The sequence below is a fragment of the Bos javanicus genome, chromosome 3 (genome assembly GCF_032452875.1).
Source record: "Bos javanicus breed banteng chromosome 3, ARS-OSU_banteng_1.0, whole genome shotgun sequence".
NCBI classification, from domain to species: Eukaryota; Metazoa; Chordata; class Mammalia; order Artiodactyla; family Bovidae; genus Bos; species Bos javanicus.
In genome coordinates this window covers 58,677,051-58,698,574 of record NC_083870.1, presented here as the reverse complement: position 1 = coordinate 58,698,574, position 21,524 = coordinate 58,677,051, and the positions used below count along the sequence as shown (strand labels likewise).

Sequence of the window (21,524 nt, the reverse complement as noted above, 5' to 3'; positions counted from 1 at the left end):
ATTAGCAGACTAATGAATGTTCATTAACACAGACTTTATCATTTAAATATTTAAGAGGGACTGCTAAATCATTTTTTAAATGTGGTATTTTGTTCAAGGATGCAGTCAATTATGCTAAATTTAAAAAACCAAGCAATGCATTTTTCGGTGTTTTATATGCCTCCTTCTACACTAAGTTCCTTGAGGGCAGGATCTGGGTATGATTCATCTTTGAGTGCTTTTTGGTGCTTGGCCCTGTGCCCAGCACACTGGAGTGAAGTAAACAGCTTTGGAATGAATGAAAAGAAGCGTATTTGAAGAGGTAAGGGTGGATTCCACGTGAACGCACAGACGAGTTCTCTGACAGCCGTGTGATTTAAAAGGAACACATGTACAGCCCTGCAGTTTGTAAGCACTTCCGCACATTTATCATCTCTAAGCCAAGTGTCAGTAAGCTTATTTTATTGTGGAGGAAACTGATTTCTAGATTACGGGATTTATCTCAGACTTTCTGATTCTCTAGTTCATGGAATGAGGAAACAAAACCACACACACACATAAAATCATATCCCAAAATTCATTCAAGGGGCCCGTGTTTTTAATGTTTTAATCTGCCTACCACATTATCATCAAAATTCTATCTATGGAGGGAGAACATTGAACATCATATTTAAAATCAGTTTCTTCACCTGCAGCTATACATGCCCATACCCTGGTCCTCCGGAACACACAGAGTGGCTGATGGGATCTGACGTGGCTGAACCCACTGACCCAATTTGCAGTGCATGCACATAAAATTCGGTGCTTAGCTTTGCAAACACTTAATCATCAGGTGCGTTGTCAGGAGACAATGAAAAATCAACTCTAGCTTGTAAAATCTAAAGAACTGCTCCAAAAGAAAGGTGAAATTAAGTATCCCTGCTCAGAAATGTCTGATGTCCTTGCAATATTAGGAATGTGGCAATAAGGTAAAATTCTCCATGATGTTGCTTATTTTGATATGCTTTTAAGCATTATCTGAATACACTTATCATCAAAATGATACAAAGGCAGTTCACACCCAGGACAGAAAAACGTGCTCATCATCCTCCCAGCCCCAGCAGTTCTGCCAGCGGGGTGTGAGTGGCAGGTCGAGCCGAACGCAGGAGTGGGCTGGGGAACGTTGCCTCCTCCTCGTGTGAGGCAAAGCCAAAAACGGTTCCTCATTACTGCTGGGTCTTTGATCTCTCGCTCCCTATTTTTAGAACTCTTCTGTCCAATATCTTCTGCCCCATTGCCATGACCTTTCATGACACACTTCTCCTGGTGGTTATTTTGGGATCCTATTCCTTTCCCAAAGTATTACTACAGCTAGAATTAATGTATGAGGTAGATCAGCACAAGTCTTTGCTTGAAAAAGGACCTAAAAGACATGTTCCACATGAAGGGGAGAGAGCTGGTGCACAAAGGACAGATTCATCATCCATATTTTTAGTCATCAAAGCATTCTAAAAAGGCTGCTCAACGTAGCAGATACCGCAACCTCACAAGACAGCATTATCTAGGTGCCCAATCTGGGCATGCGGATTTTGAAAATGTGTCCAGTACAGCTAAAAAGGTATAAATATGTGTGTTGTTTCTGGGGTAGAGAAAGGAGAAGCAACCATAACAAAAAGATGTAGGATTTATTACTTCAGGTTTCTTTTTCAGACCTTCTCTCTCCCTAAATCTACAAATCATATTAAAGAATCAGTGCCAATAATGAGGGAAGGGCAGAGAGATCAAGCATGCTCTGATTGCTCAGTATCCCTTAGAAAAGTATATCCACACAGAATTTATAAAGGAAGAACAAAAGCTCCCTTGCCAAAAATAAGAAGGGCACATAGATTCAGGAGCAAAAATCCTCCTTGGTGATGACAGAGACATCTTTTGTGTTTATCACTATACCTTCTGCATGAAGTACAGTGTTAAATAGATAGGTACGTGAATGAGATAATTTGATGTAATGATAACAGCTAACCTTTATTGAATACCTAGTATATGGCTATGTGACAAGCACTATTCTACAAGATCTTCATAAATTAAATTACTGAATGTTTACAACAAACCCATGAGATATAAGCTTATATTGTTCCCATTTGAGAGAGAAGGATACTGAAATATAGAGAGGCTAGGTATCTCATCCCAGGCCCAACAGTTCTTTTTTTTTTTATTTCTTTTTCTAAAAATGTACTTTTAAAAATAGGGTTTTTTGTTTGTTTGTTTGTTTTTAAGGTCATGCCATGTGGCAGGCATGTGTGATCTTAGTTCCCTGACCAGGAATCTAACCCACACCCCCTGTATTGGAAGCAAGGAATCCTAACCGCTGGACCATCAGGGAAGTCCCTCAGGTCAAAGAGTTCTTAAGTGAGAGGGCCAGAGTTCAACATCAAGCACTTGGGATCCAGAGTTTATGCTTGAAGAGTAAAGAAATGGGTTTTCCTCCCTCTGCTACATCCATGAGGAATTTGAAGAAAGAGCTACACTTAGTCTTAGGGCCTGAATTGTATCCTCTCAAAAATTTGTATGTTGAAGTCCTAACCGCAGTACCTCATAATGTGACTATATTTAGAAATAGAGTCTTTCAAGAGGTTATTAAGTTAAAATGAGGTCATTATGGTGTAGTCAATTTGGAGTAATCCAATATGTCTAGTGTCTTTATAAGAAGAAGAAATGGACACAAACATTCATGTACATATGAAGACACAAGAATCACTACTGGCAAGCCAAGGAACAATGCCTTAGAAGAAACCTGCAAATGCACTGATCTTGGACTTCTAGATCCTATAACTGTAAGAAAATAAATCTTAATTAAAATAAATTTTGTTTACTTCTAATCTATGATCATTTGTTATGACAGTCCTAATAACTAACTAATACATTCCATGTTAAAGTGTAAAATGGAAACCAAGGACAATGCATTGGGTCCAAACGACTCAAAATGAATTCAACAATTCAAGGCAGAAAGTTGCCTCCCTTCCATGGTCATTGGTTGACCAGTTATACAACTTTTGCCAGTTCCCAATTAGGTAGGAGGTGTTCAGTTCAGTTCAGTTCACTTGCTCAGTCGTGTCCAACTCTTTGCGACCCCATGAATCGCAGCACGCCAGGCCTCCCTGTCCATCACCAACTCCTGGAGTTCACTCAGACTCACGTCCATCGAGTCAGTGATGCCATCCAGCCATCTCATCCTCTGTCGTCCCCTTCTCCTCCTGCCCGCAATCCCTCCTAGCATCAGAGTCTTTTCCAATGAGTCAACTCTTCACATGAGGTGGCCAAAGTACTGGAGTTTCAGCTTTAGCATCAGTCCTTCCAAAGAAATCCCAGTGCTGATCTCCTTTAGAATGGACTAGTTAGATCTCCTTGCAGTCCAAGGGACTCTCAAGAGTCTTCTCCAACACCACAGTTCAAAAGCATCAATTCTTCAGTGCTTAGCTTTCTTCACAGTCCAACTCTCACATCCATACATGACCACAGGAAAAACCATAGCCTTGACTAGACGGACCTTTGTTGGCAAAGTGATGTCTCTGCTTTTCAATATGCTATTTAGGTTGGTCATAACTTTTCTTCCAAGGAGTAAGTGTCTTTTAATTTCATGGCCACAGTCACCATCTGCAGTGATTTTGGAGCCCCCAAAAATAAAGTCTGACACTGTTTCCACTGTTTCCCCATCTATTTCCCATGAAGTGATGGGACCAGATGCCATGATCTTCGTTGGTGTTAGTAGGACTTTGTTTTCAGTGGCCCAGACAGCTCTCCTCCCAGAGGACCCCTAATGAATACACAGATTGCAAAACATGACTCCACTTAAAGTCTGTGAAGGGTATATGATTTCTATGTCTGTAGATTTTCTTGTCCTTGAGTATTTCCATGTTCTGAGTAAAGCCCTTTCTTTCCTATACACTCATTTATCAGATACCTCATATTATAAAGCAGTTTTTAGTATAAAAGTTATACTAAAAATAAGAATATAAAAATCACCCATAATCTCATTATCCACAGATAAATGATATTAACAAAGAATGAATGTATATATATACATATGATCTTTATATAAAAGTGGTATCTTGATGTGTATAGAGTTCTTTGTACTGCTTTTGTTCAATTAACACTGTTTTGAGAGTTTTCCCAAGTTATTAGTTTTCAGAAAACATGATTCTAATGGCTTCATGATATTCCTTCCAAGAGATTGTATTATACTTTATTTAACATAAACTCAATACTGGCAAGGATATTGTGAAGCAGGCATTCTCCTAAACTGTTGATAGAAGTAGAAAATGTTATGACCTTCTAGAAAGCAGTTTGACATTATAGATCAATATTATTAAAAGAATTCATACCCACTGCTCCAGTAAAGAAAGGCAAAAGAAAAGATAAACATTCACATTCTCAAGGAAGCTGTGCCAGTCCATCTTTAAATTGCCTTCCTGACATTTGACATTGACTAGTAGAGAGACCTCATGACATCCTAGGTCATTCAATAGAGACACCAGTAGAGTCACATCTTAGTAGTAAACCCGAACTATCTCTTGAGTGAAGGGTTCTCTAGACCTGCCCTAGGAAAGTATAAGGCCTTGAATGGGTCGAGCTAATCTGCATATAACTTAACGACCTGCCAAAGCAAAATACCACACCATTTATAGAAAGAAAACAAACAATATTTGTTTGGAAATACAATAACATAATATTTATAACACTCAGCTTCCAAGTAAAAAATTACTAGACATGCCGAATAGCAGGAAAATGTGATCCAGAATCAGGAGAAAAAGTAATCAATAGAAACAAACTTAGAAATTACAGGATTAATGAGACTAGAAAATGATAATATTAAAAGAGCTATTATAACTGGACAGATCACCAGTCCAGGTTCAATGCATGAGACAGGGTGCTCAGGGCTGGTGCACTGGGATGACCCAGAGGAATGGGATGGGGAGGGAGGGGGGAGGAGGGTTCAGGATGGGGAACACATGTACACCCATGGCTGATTCATGTCAATGTATGGCAAAACCACTACAATATTATAAAGCAATTAGCCTCCAATTAAAATAAGTAAAATAAAAATAAGTAAGAATTAAAAAAGCTATTATAACTGTGTACAAGTATTTAAGGTAAAATATAAATGTAAAGTGTAAGATATTTTTTAAAAATCAAATAGTTTATTTTCAGACTGCAATGAAATCAAACTAGAAATTAATATTTATTATTATTTATTTAGAAATAAATAAGTAACTAGAATGATGTCTGGAAAATATCCAAATATTCAAATCCTAAATAACACACTAACCCAAGAGTCAAATTGAAATTAAAAAGGAAATCAGAAAAGCCTTTCAAATGAATGAAAATAAAAGCATATGTATCAAATTTTCTGGGATGCAGCTGGAGCATCTATAGGGAAATCTACAGCACTAAATGATTACAATAGAAAGAAAAAAGATCTTAAGTCAGTGACCTTAGGTTCCACATTAAGAAACTTGACAAATAAAAGGAAACTGAACCCAAAGTAAACAAAACAAATAAAGCCAGATGGCATACCACAAACAATGGGGGAATAAAATTAAACCATACTTTAAAATGCTACTAAATGTAATGGCATGCTGGGTCATAGCCCTCTTGCCGATTATGCTCTTCTTTCCTGTTTACTTCCAATGTGGTCCACTGCCGAGGAAAAAGGCTTCAATAGCTAGGCTTACCTTTAAAACTATATAACAGAAATCTTGGGATTCACTATGCACCATTTCTAGGGAGGCCAAGAATACAATTCACACATCCATTAGTTATTATCGGCTTCCCTGGTGGCTCAGAGGGTAAAGCATCTGCCTGCAATGTGGGAGACCCGGGTTCGATCCCTGAGTCAGGAAGATTCCCCGGAGAAGGAAATGGCAACCCACTCCAGTACCTTGCCTGGAAAATCCCATGGACAGAGAAGCATGGTAGGCTACAGTCCATGGGGTTGCAAAGTGTCGGACACGACTGAGCAACTTCACTTTCACTTCACTTTAGTTATTATCACAATGCCAGAACATGTAACTTCACCTAAAAGGCCATAAGTAGACATCAGGAAGCCTAGACTGCTTACCAAAGGGAAGTGGAAAGGCATTCAAAACAAAACTACCCAACCCCTTACTAACAAGATTGTCAGAGGACCCTCTGAGTTTACACTGATATTATGTCATTTAAGTATAGTTGTTTAAAACCAAGCAGAGACAGACTCAGCCTGTTCTTTCAAGCTTCACAAAAGAAGCACTGGAATTTCCAAGAGCAACACCATCAAGGGCAGTGAGAAGACCTCACCGCTAGCATAGCCCACATACCCAAAAGGATCCAGAGGCAGTGTATACACAATGCACCCTTATGAGGGGACACAGTATTTGCACACAGGCATTATTTACCTGGGCTCCCCGGTAGCTCAGACGGTAAAGAATCTGCCTGCAATGCAGGAGATCCAGGTTCAATCCCTAGACTGGGAAGCTCCCCTGCAGAAGAGAATGGCAGTCCACTCCAGTATTCTTGCCTGGAGAATTCCATGGACAGAGGAGCCTGGCAGGCTACATTCCATGGGATGCAAAGAGTCGGACACTACTGAGCAACTACATATTATTTACCTATGCTCTCACCACTCTAGACCATGCCGTCCTCAAAGTCAGAGACCACATGTTAGTCATCTCTGTATCCCTAAACCCTAGCATGGTGCAATCATTTAATAAATGTCCTTTAAAGTCAAGTGGGAACCCCCCTAGCAACCTAAAGGGTTGTAGAAAACACCCAATGTGATAGCCTTGAGACTTAGAACACAAAACAAGGCTTCTGATCCAAGTTGAAACTAAAGAACACAGGCTTACTATCTCTTTCCTGAGTTCAATTCAATTTTTGAAACATTTAAAAAATGGATTTGTTTCCAGCCTTCAGTGAGTATTTGGGTGGGACTGGGTTTTATCTGAACTAGTCTGCCCATCCTTTTCCCACGGTGTTCTGGAAGAAAGCAAAGAGTGGTGACTCACAAGCTGGCGCTATTCTTAGTTCCTATGTACTGACAGCAGACTGAATTCCAAAAGAGAGGCACTTACTGAATACAAAGGATTAAAACCTGGATGTCCTGGCCCTAAAATGTGCTTCATGTCATAAACTTTCCAACATGATGCTAAATTAGCTGCATTTGGTTCCAGATGGTTAATGCCTAGTGAGTGGAAAGGTGACTTCAAGTGGAAATTGCCTCAATTCTTATTTATGTCACTTCAGAATTATTCCCTGAGTTTACCTCACACCCTCATCTCCTACCTCCTTCCTTGGCTCCAGCTTTCTGAATTTCAGGCTCTTGAAAACAGTGCTTGCAGGATGGCCCAACTATGAAAGTAGTCCTTTCTGGCCACCTCTCCTGGATGGAGACTCAAGGACTTTTCTATTGGAAACTGCAGAGCAAGGACCTAGGAAGTGCAGAAAACCCACAGAAAAGAAAGGTGATTGGAATCAGGATGAGCTATGTTAACAAGAAAATAATGAATAATAATAATTATAATAATGACAATAATGAATCCACAGGAATGTCATAATTCACTATGTTCTTCTCATTCCACCCCAACACACAAGCACCCATACACACACATGTACACATAACACACAATTCAGTGCGTTTGTCCAATACTCTTTTCACATAGTCCTCTGACTTCCTTCTGAGTTTCCACTCCCTTAATGAGTTGTTGTTCAGTCGCTCAGTTGTGTCCAACTATTTGCAACCCCTTGGACAGCAGCATACCAGGCTTCCCTGTCCTTCATCATCTCCCAGAGTTTGCTCAAACTCATGTCTGTTGAGTCAGTGAAGGGCATCACCCTTTATGAGGGCTTGCTCATTTTTATATTTTCTTAGTGTTGTCACCTTGGCTTTATAGAGCCACTGTATTACTTCAGGGCAGTCTCAGACTGCCATGGCACTTCCTTCTGTCTTTGAAACACAAACTCCCTAAATCATACTTCCTTCATTATTTCCATTTAAACTCCACACCCTGGGGAACCTGTTATCTATCCCTAGAAGACAGAAATCATGGATATCTAAATTATTCTACATAGCGCCTAGCAAGGAAGCAAATCCAAGTGCAGGCTTAGTATCACCATACTTGTTCTCTGGTTATAGTGGTGAGGATAATGATCTCATTCACTTTAATTTGCACCTTCTTGAGAAGTCAGGCTCACCAGTGAGTGGCTCAAAAACTGCAGCATCAATGGATCTGAAAGTGCTAAGAAAAGGTGAAAGGGCTGGCTCTATAAAGGCAAGGTGGTAACAATTAAAGAAAATAGAACAAGAGCAAACACTCATGAAGGGAGTTGAAACTCAGGACGGTAGGACGATGTAGCAGAAATGTAGAAAGGGCAAAGACTTTGGGTTTGGGAGCAGTTAGGTCTGGGTTAGACGCCTTGTTTTGTCACATACTAACTGCCTAATCTTGAGCGAGTTGCTTAACTTCACTGAACTCCAACTTCCTGAGTTTAGAAAGATGTTCACATGCTCACCTCAGAGGATTTTCTTGAACGTAAGGTGAGATAGCCTTTAAGGTTTTGGTTCATGTCAGTTCCCTTGCCTCTTACCTCAGAAAAAAGGATCCATAGTGATAATTTCCAGCAGCACCCACAAAGTTGGTCCTGTCTGTAATCAACGCATTTTCAGAGGCTCATATTAAGTTTCTCCTTTGTATGTATTTTACTATTGTCTCATGAAGATGCCCATGTTTTCTGCAATCGCCAGCTTCAAGGGGAACATACATGTTAGTGCCTGCGTGTGACTGAGTCTGACCCATCCTATCCACCAAAATATACAAACTGAAAAAAACCTCACATTTTGAAAGGGTGGGACTCAAAGTTAAGATGTTCCTTGTCTTTATTCCCAGAGCAATTTGGCTGCCTTTTACCTAGAACATAGACCGCTGTATTATATTATCTGTTTATGCCTCTAGATCTTTTCTAGGCTATGAGAGCCAACATAGCAAAATCTAGATGTTGTTTCTCTTTGCCTTGTCACTTAGAATGAAGCTTGTCATTCATATCATATTAATAGGGCTGAACTGAGCCATTCATCTTCTGAATCGGCAGTGTCTTGGTGTATATTCACATTTTATAATTCCCCCAGCAGCATTTCCTAGGGCCTCAGAAGATTCAAGCATTGAAGACATGTTGTCTTCGCCCTTTAAGAACTGACTGTTCAGGTGATCAAAAAGTACGCACTTTTAGTTATAAAATAATATAAAATAAATAAATTCTGGGAATGTAATGTACAGTATGGTGACTATAGTTCATGCTGTGCTAAGCTGCTTCAATTGTGTCCAACTCTTTGCGACCCTATGGACTGTAGCCCACCAAGCTCCTCTGTCCATGGGATTCTCCAGGCAAGAATACCAGAGGGGTATTGATGTGCCCTCCTCCAGGGGATCTTCCTGACCTGGGAGTCGAACTCACATCTCTTATGTCTCCTGCATTGGCAGGCAGGTTCTTTTACCATTAGTACCACCTGGGAAGTCCCAACCATAGTTGATACTGCATTGTAAATAAGAGTAGATCTTAAAACTTCTACTCTCCCTCCCCCACAAAAAAAACTATATGAGGTGATAGATGTGAACTAGACTTACTCTGGTGATCATTTCCCAATATATAGATACATTGAATCATTATGTTGTATACCTAAAATTAATATACTATTATATATCAATTTTTAAGTTAGAAACAAGTACAAAAAAATAGAACTGTTTAAAAACAGCTTTTTTCTTTTTTTGAAAGCTAATATTTAATCAAAGGAGAGAGGATAAAAGATGTCAAAGAAATGCCTGGGACTAGCCTTAAATTGCTGTATGCTTTTTATTTTTTGCCATAACCTTGGGCACCTCACCCATGCCCACATCCAAGGTTCAGTGACACCTTGCACAAGGTGCACACTAGGAGTGTTTGATGGGTGCCTGGAGGGCTCTGGACTGAGCAGCTCGGATGTGAGGGTGACCACAGGCTGTGGGTGGTAGCAGTGATTCCACCTCAGGTGGTAAAGTTGGCCTCAGGGGATAAAGTCAATGGTGATGACTCAGCTAGGGTAGAAGCATCTCTCAATCTCTGAGTTGCTCCTCTGCTCTGACACATCTCTTGCTTTTCAGAGGAAATAGGAGCAAGCTCAGGCAAGGGTCCCTGAGGAGGGAACCTTTTTTTATTATTTAACTCATTCATTACCAGACTCTCTTGAAGAAAGTGAGGTCTACCATGACTGAAAACACAAATAAGCTCACATTTAGAAAAATATTTAAGTGAGATCCACAATCAGTTGTTAGGAGGAAGTCAAGAGGTTGGGGGCAAGTACATAGATTTTAAGGCAGATTCCATCAAAAGAATGGCCTTTGGATGCAAACACTCTGCTGTCCCTTAACATCTCATATATATATATACGAACTGCCTAGTCTTTGGTAGACAAAACTCAGGCACCATAGATACAGTGATCCTCATGGCTCCCAAACACTGTGGCCAAGTGTTAGCTGTCACTAACTCTCAAGTATGGTGTTTTGTATCTGACTGATCTGTGGGGCACTTGAGTGCATGACCTCTGAGTTGGGGCAATGTCATTATCTTATAGATGAAGAAACCAAGGCAAGAACCTTACATGGCTCAACACTGTTTATAGGCAAAGTTGCAATTCCATGACAGGCAAGGCCATTAAAGTGCTTTGTTAGATGATCACTGGGGCTCCAGTGCAAGCCAGGATCTTGACTTGGGTGGAGTTTATAAATCACATCATCTATATATAACTTAGCAAATGATTTTTAAACTAGAGTTCATCTAGTTTTTTTCTCTAGTCTAAGGAATACAGAATATTCTCTAGAGAATAAGTCTAATTCATCCTATGCTAATTGTAGTAAAAGTAAAGGTAATGGTGGTGATTGCAGTGGAAATAATTATAATTTATTAAGTACTTACTATATGCCAAGCATCCTGCTGAGGATTAAACATGTCTTATGTCTTTGTTCAGCCCAACTGCCAGAATCCTCCTTCACACTTAATCCTCGGCCCTGCAAAAGTTGGCACAAATAAATGGCTTCAGTCTCTCTGTGTGCTCACGTACTGTGCCCAGATCAAATCCTTTCTCAATGTGGTATGTGTGGTTTTAAGTGGGCATTTAAGAGACAAGTATCTCTGGAAATAAAACCCATAGAAAGTGAAGGTTAATTCTTAATCTCTGAATCTGGAACCAACCCATTTGATAGTGACTTATAATTATATATTTCGGATTGCTCCAGCATGTCTAGAAGATAGATTGCAGGGCGGAGTGGGAGGGGTACCTTCCAGTCCATTCCTTTGAAATGTTTCTATGTTATCAAAAAACAAGATCTGTAAGGTAAAAAGGGGTTAGAAATGCCTGGCTTCCTGTGGACAGATGCCAGGTGAAGAAACTAAACAGATATAGTTCCCACTGGATACAAATGCCTTAAAAAAAAAAAAAGTGTTTCCTACCATGCTGCCAAGAGAATGCCTGCTGCTTACAATATAAATTCAAGGGGAGAAGTAAGAAGACAGAGTAGTGTTTGGGGAAGATGGAAAGTGGAAAATAAGAAAAGACACATTCCAATTTTGTTGATAAAGCATAAACTCTTACAACTGAGTCAAATGACAGCCCTAACTCTTAAACAAATGAAAGCCTAACCAACCTGCCAGTTCAATGGAGCCCATGGTGCTATTCCTTAATATGTCAAGAGAGGCTGAGAGTTACAGAATGCCAGAGCAGGACAAGTTTTCAGAGACATTTGGTCTGGAGATCACATTGGCAGCTCCCACACATTGTCTTCTTGAGTTTTCCCAGGATTAACTTAGATGGCATTTTAACACTGTTTTAATTAATTGTCAATATTTTAAAAATTAAAAGCCTTCGTGTGAAAATTCAGATCACTAGTACCTCTAAAATTTGAGAAAACAAGCAAACACTGGATTTACATTTTCACCTACCAACCACTCAGCCCCCACTCCACCCCTCATAGAGTCTACACTATCCACATTGTTGCCCCAGGCTGAGGCCAGTGTCATCAGACAAAAATCCTTGGAATGGCATTTTGTTACCTGGCTGATCCCTTTGAGCCCTTCAGTGCATATTCCCTGAGCTGGGGCAAAGCCATTATCTTATAGATGAGAGGAAACCAAGGCAAAACCTCACAGGCTCACCACTACCTATAGACAGAGTCCCAATCAGATGGGCAAGGCCACTGGCAGAAGATCCAGTTGACGTCTCTTGCCAGTTCCCCAAAGGAATTCTATGGCCAAGCCTTACTAGTGGGTCATCAAAGCTCTATTCCCTCAAATATCTTTCCATGTATCAGACTCTTATTTATCCATATAGACTCAGATTAATTCTATATCCATTGCCCAGGCCCAAAAGTGTCAGACTGTAAAGTCGTTCAGGGGAAGGCCAATATTAAAGTCCTCTTTTTGGTGCCATGACATATCATGAGCTCAGAATAAATCTGGGGTTTGAAGAAGATAAGCAATTTGTCCTCATATACATAGGTGATTATGCTCATAACATAACTGGAAAAAAAGTTAAAAGTAGATTGAGTGTATAAGAAGCACCCAGACTGATAAACTATCAAGTAAGTAGCTGTGAAAACTATCTCAGTGACAAATGTAGCTCTTACCAGGCTAACCCTTACTCCAGAAGTAGGACTGTCTGATCAATGTGGCTTATAAGATTAAAGAAGGGTTCCAAAGGCCTAGATACCTTCTCTGTCATCTGCCAAGGTGTCAAAAAGTCTGTTTGCATTAAGGCTTTTCCGTTGAAATGCAATGACCTTTTCCCTCTCCTTCCCAAGAGCCAGTGCTATGCCGTGCCTAGTTGCTCAGTCGTGTCCAACTCTTTGCAACCCCATGGACTGTAGCCTGCCAGGCTCCTCTGTCCATGGGGATTTTCCAGGCAAGAATACTGGAGTGGGTTGCCATGCCCTCCTCCAGGGGATCTTCCCAACCCAGGGATTGAACCCAGGTCTCCCACATTTTCAGGCAGATTTTTATAGTCTGAGCCACCAGGGAAGCCCAAGAGCCAGTACATAAGGCAATTCTTAGAGGTTTATACAGCTTCAGTTAACTCATCAACTTCTTTTCTATCTGATGCATTTATCCTGGAACATCTGGGTAAGTTGTGATAGAGTTAAATAAAGGTAAGTTTCAGAAGAAGGGACAGGTCTGAACTTCTAAGTGATGGGGAGTACGCACAGCGGTTAAGTGCAAGGTCAGCTAGGACCAAGAAGCCTGGGTTCAATTCAGCTACCTACCTGAGTGCTTTATGACTAAACATTTACCCTCTGTGCCTCCAATTTTTTTCCATTTAGAGAATGGTGTTAACGATGCCCTCAATGGGGCATTAGAGAATCAAATAAGTCAATAAATAGCAGGCATTCAAAACCGTGCCTGACACAAAGTGGGCCCTATATAAGCATTGGCTTCTGTCATTATCAGGAGAGGATGACATAAAATTTGGCCCTGAAAGGGACTGATCCAGTTTTACCACTGCTCCTTTCCCAATTTACTGATGAAGGATACAGGGTCCATTAAGGATGTGCAGTTTACTGAAGACTGTAGGCTAGTGGACGACAGAGCTAGGGCTTCCTATCCAGGGGTTCCGCCTCCACGGAACTTATTGATAAGGAGGGAAGGAAGGGTGGTGGGAGATCCAAGAGAGACCGAGAGCGAGCTTCAGCTTCTCTCCCTTCTAGGGATAACGGAACCAAGGCCCTCGGGGACTACTCCCCAAAATTAATTCCTGGTCCCCACTCTCTGGTGGGCTTGATGTCTCAAGAACGCCTGGTTCCGACACACACCCACACCCCCGCGCCTGGGCGTACCCTCCAAGTCTAGCACAGCGCGGCAACTCTGCCCCGTTGGGAGGACGAGTCAACAGAGGGGTGGACGGGAAAAGTGACACAATCGGGCCGGCGCCCTCCGCGCCAGCCTCCCACGCAGCGCAGGGCGGGCCGAGCCCTCGCAACGGGTGCAGGTACGGGTCCCGCGGCCGCGGTCTCTGGGGCACGCGCGCACCAGCACGCCCGGCACGCCTGCCGCCCCGCGGCGCGAGGGCCGGACGCGGTCACTTTTCAGCGACGCAGCGGCCGCGCGGTTGCCGGGCCCAGCTCCTAAGGCCGCCGCCGTCGCCTCCGCCCCCCAGAGCTGGATGACGGAGTCTTGAAAGACTTTCACCAAATATGGGCTGGGGCTGGAAACGTCCTGCGGCGCGCGCCGCCGGAAACCTCTAGTCCTGACAACCGCGGTGACTCCGGGTGCGCGGGCCGGACAGCCGGCAGGGGGCAGCGGGCGGCAGGCGGCCGGGCGCTTCTCGGTGCTCGGCCCCGGATCTCTCCCCTCCCCATACCACTCTCGCCGCGCGGCCCCTACCCGCTGTCTCCGCAGAGGTGCGGGGGGCAGCCGAGGCCTTCCCAGCACCATTACCACTCAGTTCCTGCCCCCATCTTGCTCACTGACTCTCCCTGAGATCTCTCGGGGTAGGCTGGGCGGTGGGGAGAGATCGAATAGCCTTAAAGCCGGCCTTTCGTTGTCCCCATCAGTTGTTCTGTTCCTTAAGGTGGCTAAAAAAGTGGAGTTGTGAGACCACCGAGTGCCTGACTGAGGACAAATGCAAGCACACACACAGCTCTTACAGGCACTTTTGTCATCCAAGGCGGCGGTCCTCAGGGTATGATTCCCTGAACCAGCGGGATCACATCACCTCGAGACTTCTTTGAAACTAATTAGAACTAATTAGAAACTAAGAAACTTCTTAGAACTAATAACAAATTCTAGGGTGGTGCCAGTTGGGTCGGTCATCTACCCAGCCCTCCAGGTGAGTCTGATGCGGGCCAAAGTTGGAGAACCACTGGTCTAGGGCTAGGAAACCGGAGTCGCCAGATTTAGGGTGATTATTATTCTCAGTTGCCGCCAGACAGTGAACCCTTCTTTTGGTGACCTAAAATTCCCTGGCATCAGCGGACGAGAGACGTTCCCATCGCTCAGTCCAAAGCCAGGAGCTGAGAAGACAATCAGCCCCTTCTCCGTGCCCTGCAGCCCAAGGAAACAAGACGGCCCGTTATTCACTCTTGGGGCACCCGGAGAGGGAGGGTGGGGGAGGAAAGAGAGCAAAAGAGCCATGCAGAAGGAGGACCAGAGGACACTTACCCATAAACGTTTGCACATTTACCCTGCAGTCTGTCAACGTGAGCTGCTCTGCAGCTCTCAGCAGAGGAGGCGAGAAGGCAACGGGACGTTTGGGGTTTCTGGACCTTCCTGGAACAGGACTTGAGGAGCTGCTATTCCTCTTGTTTGATGCTGTCATTTACTAGCAGTGGAACCAGGACATAGTATATATAGGGAAAGGCTGTGCACATAGGTTACTCCCGTCTGTCCGGCTCCCGCGTCCTGGCCCTGTTTGCTCCGGCTTCCCACCCACTCCCACAACACACCCCCTGCTTTAAATGGGCAGCTGACGGTGAGGTTCTGTAAGCTTCTCCTCTGAGGCAAACTCATCCTCCAAGATTCCCCAGATGAAGTCCAGAAACAAACCCACACACTCTTGTTAGAAAACTTTAATCTGATTTTTAATGGAATCTCTGGAATGGTGTGTTTGTGAACGCTGTGCTGCACACTGAATCTCTCTCAGCTCCCCCTTGCCTCCACCCCCCTATGCAACTTCCATAAAGGAACAAGGTGTATACACGAGCCAGTTGGATCATCTGTCGTAATTTCATTTTTAAATTGTGATAGACAGATTGTATGAAAAACAAGGAATTCCAAAGAATTTCCTGCCCTGGGAACAGAAGTTAAGTCTATATTTAACAACATTTGAAGCTGTCAAGAATGCTTTGTGGTTGGATAACAGAGGCAGAAAAATGTTAAAAACGCAGGCTACTGCTATACCCAAATATGGAAATATTGTTACGTCTGGTGTCTGATTCACCATCTGGAAATACTTACAACCATGAAGTCAAAAAGAAAAGACCCGCAACAGAAGCCAGGAAAGCTCCTCTCCATTCTTTCTCCACCGCCTCCTCCCACCCTGTACTGCATCTACTCCTAGTCACTTCATTATGGAGGAAACAATACAGAAACTCTACTACAGGAAAAAACAAAAACGCTTTCTAAATAATAACTGGTGAGTTGACTTGGATAGGGCCCAGAAAACCTGACAGTTTATTGTCTTGAAAAGTAAGACCCCACTCCCAACTAAACCTTAAAGATCCTATTCTCTCTAGTAAAAGTCTCTTAGACTTCTGGAAGAGCACTTTTGAATGAATGAAACTTAACTCTTTCCTGCCACAGTTCTCTGCATTGGAGAATGTTTTCATTGCAGTAGGTCTTTATTGTGTTTATCAATCATTCACAGAAAATTACACTGAAGGCCTTCTTAACCCAGACGGCTCAGTCATTTAGACTGAACAGCCCTAAACATTACAAAGGACAAGAATTTCTCCTAGAGCACATATACATGACAAACTGGCATAATTACTGTGTGTGTTTTTATGAAAATTACACAAGAAGTGTAGTTTTTGAAACTTTGAGGGAACATTTGTCAAGCACATTGATAGTTTTTGAAGTTCAAATAATTTGCTTTGTAAGGGGTCTTCTACTGAATGTGTTGCTCGTAGAAAAAGACCTTAAAATTGCCAACTTTTTTTTTTTTACTACAAAATATTACATCCTAAGACTAATTTCTCTGTATTTAGAGGGCAAAGCATTGCAATTCACTTGAAATGGGAGGCTTCTAAGTAGTCCCAGGAAAGGAGTTAAACTCCCCTGCAAAACTTTCCGTGTCAAGGTGTTTGTTTTCTCCAGAGATTTACTGGGCACAATGGTGCTGGAATCTGGTTTGATTTTGCTGTATATGCCGGTAATGATCTCAATACAAATCACTTGACGATAGTCCTCTACGCTTCTGGCTGTCTGCTTAGTTAGCGTCGCCTCCCGCCTGCGGAGGGAGACTGGAAGGGCTTACCCGGTCTCCTGCATCCGTGCGGAAGTGTAAGACAGCCTCCCGAAGAACTCCCTGCGTTCGTTTCCTCTCGGACTTCCAACCCAGGCAGTGGGCTGGAACTTAAGTGGGAACCTCCAAAAACAAACAAGTACGACGTACCAAAAGGCGGGGAGGGGGGGGGGGTGATGCGGAATAGGGAAGACCTCTGTCTGGGAATCTGCCAGACAATGGGGGGAGTAGATTTTTTCCCCCCCTTCTCATTCATAAATGCCACTGCGGGTATTAATTTGCAATATATTTAACTTGGCTAATAAACACCATGCCAAAGCTTTGGGACTTGATCAGAGCATGCCTCTATGAAGTCCTCAAATAGAGTCCTGGCTCCCAGACACTCCCCCTCCTCGTTCGCCTTTCTCAATAGATAACTTGATTCTCACCTTCGCTGTAAACAGGCAAACAGCTCGCTGCCTTCCCGGGTGAGGGCTTCCAAGGCTGCGGGGTCAACTCGGCATCACCAAACAAAACGACTTTTATCCCTCCCTCCAGGTCCTCCCACCCTCCCAGTCCAGGCAAAGTTCTGAACTCGCCCCCCTCAGCCCTTCCACCACCATCACCATCATCACGCCAAGAAGAGCCCTCCCCAATAGAAGTCGTTATTTAAAGTGGAAAAAAAGGAAGATTGTTTTCTTGACGGGTCCAGGACAAAAAAAAAAAAAAAGTGCAACGGAGCCAGGGGAGGCGCTTGGCAGGAGCCCGCGCCAACCAGCATTCCTGAGATGTTTGAGAATTCTGGAACGCACAGACAGAGCCGACGTCACTGAAACACGCGGCGCCGCGACCGGCCGGTATAAAAGGCGGGCTCTGGGCGCTGGGGCAGACCGCGAGCGAGAGCGCCCCCGAGCAGCACCCGCGTCCTCCGCTACTCCTCGGCCAGGACCTCGGAAGAAGGACGCCCGCAAACCGCTCGCCGCCCCGGCCCTCGCCTCCCCGCCGCCCGGCCCACTACCCCAGCCGCACCGGCTCGTCCGCTGCGCTCTGGTGTGTTGGCGTCTTTGCCTCCGCGCTAGCCGGGACCACTCCTGCGCGCCACGATGAGCTCCCGCACCGCCAGGACGCTCGCCCTCGCCGTCACCCTTCTCCACTTGGCCAGGCTGGTGAGTTCTTAGGCCACCGCTTCCCTTTCCGTTCTCACAGCCCCTTCCCCTTTCCCCGGACGACCCGCGGTTGGAAAAGCTAGACTCCAAAGTTCGGGGGTTGGGGGTGTTTCGGGATAGCTCTTTCTTTAATCCCGCCCTGAAGACCTGCCGGGGGCCTCCTGGCGTTCGCCGCTGCCCAGGACGGCCGGGCTGGACGGGATCAGAAGCCCTCGTCTCCTGCCGCCCGGGTCAGACACCCTCGTCCCTTCCTGGGGCGCCTCTCCTGCGTACCCCGCGGAGCCTCACGCGTTTCCTCACCCCCTTCCAGGCTCTCTCCACCTGCCCCACCGCCTGCCACTGCCCCCTGGAGGCTCCCAAGTGCGCCCCGGGAGTCGGGCTGGTCCGGGACGCCTGCGGCTGCTGTAAGGTCTGCGCCAAGCAGCTCAACGAGGACTGCAGCAAAACGCAGCCCTGCGACCACACCAAGGGGCTGGAATGCAACTTCGGCGCCAACTCCACCGCTCTGAAGGGGATCTGCAGAGGTAAGAGGCTTGCGGTTTGGCCCCTTTTAAAAAAAAGAATAGTCCCCGAAGTCCAGAAGTTTAGTAATTTTGAGACCATGTATGGTGATGCTTTGTTGTTGGTAGCTTGGCAGAAAGGCACATGATTTCAGCAGTCTGGAATGCAATTCAGTGTGTCTGGGCCCAACGAAAAGCGCATACGGAAAAGTGATTCCTGACTAACTTATTGTTCTGGCCTGGAGTCTCCGGGGAATTGTAGGAAACTTTACCATAAATTGAATTAAGCAGCAGAAAATATGTATGAGTTTCAGGCCGTAGTTCGGAATCTTACCTTTATCCACCCCTTCCTTTCTTTTTCGGTGCTCTTTGCAGCTCAGTCGGAGGGCAGACCCTGTGAATATAACTCCAGAATCTACCAGAATGGGGAAAGTTTCCAGCCCAACTGTAAACATCAGTGCACATGTATCGACGGCGCCGTGGGCTGCATTCCTCTGTGCCCCCAAGAACTCTCTCTCCCCAACTTGGGCTGCCCCAACCTCCGGCTGGTCAAAGTTACCGGGCAGTGCTGTGAGGAGTGGGTCTGCGACGACGACAGTGCCAAGGACCCTATGGACGACGGGGAGGGCCTCCAGGGCAAGGAGCTGGCCTTCGATGACTCGGAGGTGGAGTTAACGAGAAACAATGAATTAATTGCAGTAGGAAAAAGCGGCTTCTTGAAGCGGCTCCCCGGTAAGTTAAGACTGCGACCTTGCACTGAACCCTATGCCTAGTCTGAAGCTTTAGAGAAATGAGAACTTGAATTTGTTTGTGTCCCTATGTCTCTGAGAACTCTTCCCTCTTGTTTGTCTGTCTAGTTTTTGGAATGGAACCTCGCATTCTTTACAACCCTTCTTCACACGGCCAGAAATGTATCGTCCAAACAACTTCATGGTCCCAGTGCTCAAAGACTTGTGGAACTGGTATCTCCACACGCGTTACCAATGACAACCCTGAATGCCGCCTGGTGAAAGAAACCCGGATCTGTGAAGTGCGGCCTTGTGGACAGCCGGTGTACAGCAGCCTGAAAGTAAGTGCCTGCGGTGCTGTGCTGTAGACTGGTCCCCTGGGTGTAGACTGGGTGAGAAGGGACCTTCTCTTCCAAGAAAGAGAAAACACTAACTTCCCTTCTCTTTTCTTACAGAAGGGCAAGAAATGCAGCAAGACCAAGAAGTCCCCCGAACCGGTTCACTTTACTTACGCTGGGTGTTCGAGTGTGAAGAAATACCGGCCCAAGTACTGCGGTTCCTGCGTGGACGGCCGCTGCTGCACGCCTCAGCAGACCAGGACTGTGAAGATGCGGTTCCGCTGCGAAGACGGTGAAATGTTTTCCAAGAACGTCATGATGATACAGTCCTGCAGATGCAACTACAACTGCCCGCATGCCAACGAGGCCGCCTTCCCCTTCTACAGGCTGTTCAATGACATCCACAAGTTTAGGGACTAAATGCAACTCGGGTTTCCAGCATAAGGGTGGACAAAGTGGGGAGAGAGTGTCAGAATCACAGAGGCATGGGTGGGGGCGGCGGGGTCAAGGGACTTATGGTAGAAGGGAGGCATTGCTCATTCTTGAGTAGTAGTGAGGTATTTGGAAACTGCCAGGTGTGCTGGTGCACATGGACACTAATGCAGCTGCGATTGGAGAATACTTCGCTTCATAGTATTGGAGCACACGTTACCGCTTCATTTTGGAGCTTGTGGTGTTGACGTTCTGTTTTCTGTTTGTAAATTATTTGGTAAGCATATTTTTCTCTAGGCTTTTTTCCTTTCGGTTTTACAGTTGTAAAAGGTAATTAAGATTAGTTGGACAGTTGAAACCTTCATCCTTTGACAGAAGTAAATGGGAAGGGGGTCCGTCCCTTTCTGAAGGTGACACTCTGTGAGTGTCCATGAGAGGCAGCTATCTGCACTCTAAATTGCAAACAGAAATCAGGTGTTTTAAGACTGAATGTTTTTATTTATCAAAATGTAGCTTTTAGGGAGGGAGGGGAAATGTAATACTGGAATAATTTGTAAATGATTTTAATTTTATATTCAGTGAAAAGAATTTATTTATGGAATTAATCATTTAATAAAGAAATATTTACCTAATACCTGAGTGTATGGCATTCAGTATTTTTAGAGAATGTTCAAAGCCATTGGGGACAATCCAGCTTATGCATTCAATCACTGAAACAAGATTTACTGAGTGAGCCAGGAACTGTTCTAGTGCTTGGGACAGAGCAGGGAACTAACTTAAAAAATCTAACAATGATTGCTTTTGTAAATTCAGTAGAGAAAAACCTTGGCATTGAAAGTAATCTGTTTTAAAAACACATTGAACCCCAGCCCTTGTACAAAGCATAAGAAGGAATCTGAAGTTAAGTTTGTGATTTAAATAATAATGCTTTATTTTCATAAGAATTCAAAGCCTAAGGGTCTCCATCACCCAAGCTGTTTAATCACTAGGTAACTGTGCACATCCTTTAGAGAGGAGAGAAACTTTAATGAAAACAGTCCATAACTCAGGCTGCCCACGTCTAAATCCACGGGCAAGATTTAAATATGGTTGGATGATGTGTTATCAAGTCACCTGTTCATATTTTTCTAGTATCATTCCTCAAACCTGGGAGAATGACTCAAAAATTCACCCGTGATCGGGATCAGAGAAAAAAATCTTACAATCCACAGAAGTCAGTTTGTTTTCATTAAATGAATTTGAACATTGACTTGTGTTAATCCTAATAAGCCGATGATTAGGTAAACATGCTGTTAAATGCAAAGGAATGCAAGGAATTTCAAGTACTTTTCCAATAGTGTGAGGACCATGCTACCCCACCCCCTTTCCTTTTTATAATATACAATATATTGAGGCAGGAGGGAGCAGTTAGATAG

The 21,524-nt window shown here is 44.1% G+C and overlaps 1 protein-coding gene across 1 annotated transcript; it reads left to right on the top strand.

Annotated features, from left to right (window-relative positions):
- Nucleotides 1-18,028: 18,028 nt before the first annotated feature.
- On the top strand, nucleotides 18,029-20,741 carry CCN1 (cellular communication network factor 1). The gene is made up of 5 exons (XM_061411395.1): nucleotides 18,029-18,111; nucleotides 18,422-18,635; nucleotides 18,987-19,343; nucleotides 19,469-19,680; nucleotides 19,795-20,741. Exons 1-5 carry the CDS (start codon nucleotides 18,049-18,051, stop codon nucleotides 20,095-20,097), a joined length of 1,149 nt encoding a protein of 382 aa, XP_061267379.1. The 5' UTR covers nucleotides 18,029-18,048; the 3' UTR covers nucleotides 20,098-20,741.
- The last annotated feature ends 783 nt before the right edge of the window (nucleotides 20,742-21,524 follow it).

Excerpts from the sequence above, each read along its gene's own strand:
- CCN1 (XM_061411395.1), top strand. The coding sequence starts at position 18,049 with ATGAGCTCCCGCACCGCCAGGACGCTCGCCCTCGCCGTCACCCTTCTC. Across the intron at positions 18,636-18,986 it reads TCTGAAGGGGATCTGCAGAG|CTCAGTCGGAGGGCAGACCC; the intron begins GTAAGAGGCTTG and ends TGCTCTTTGCAG. Across the intron at positions 19,681-19,794 it reads CGGTGTACAGCAGCCTGAAA|AAGGGCAAGAAATGCAGCAA; the intron begins GTAAGTGCCTGC and ends CTTTTCTTACAG.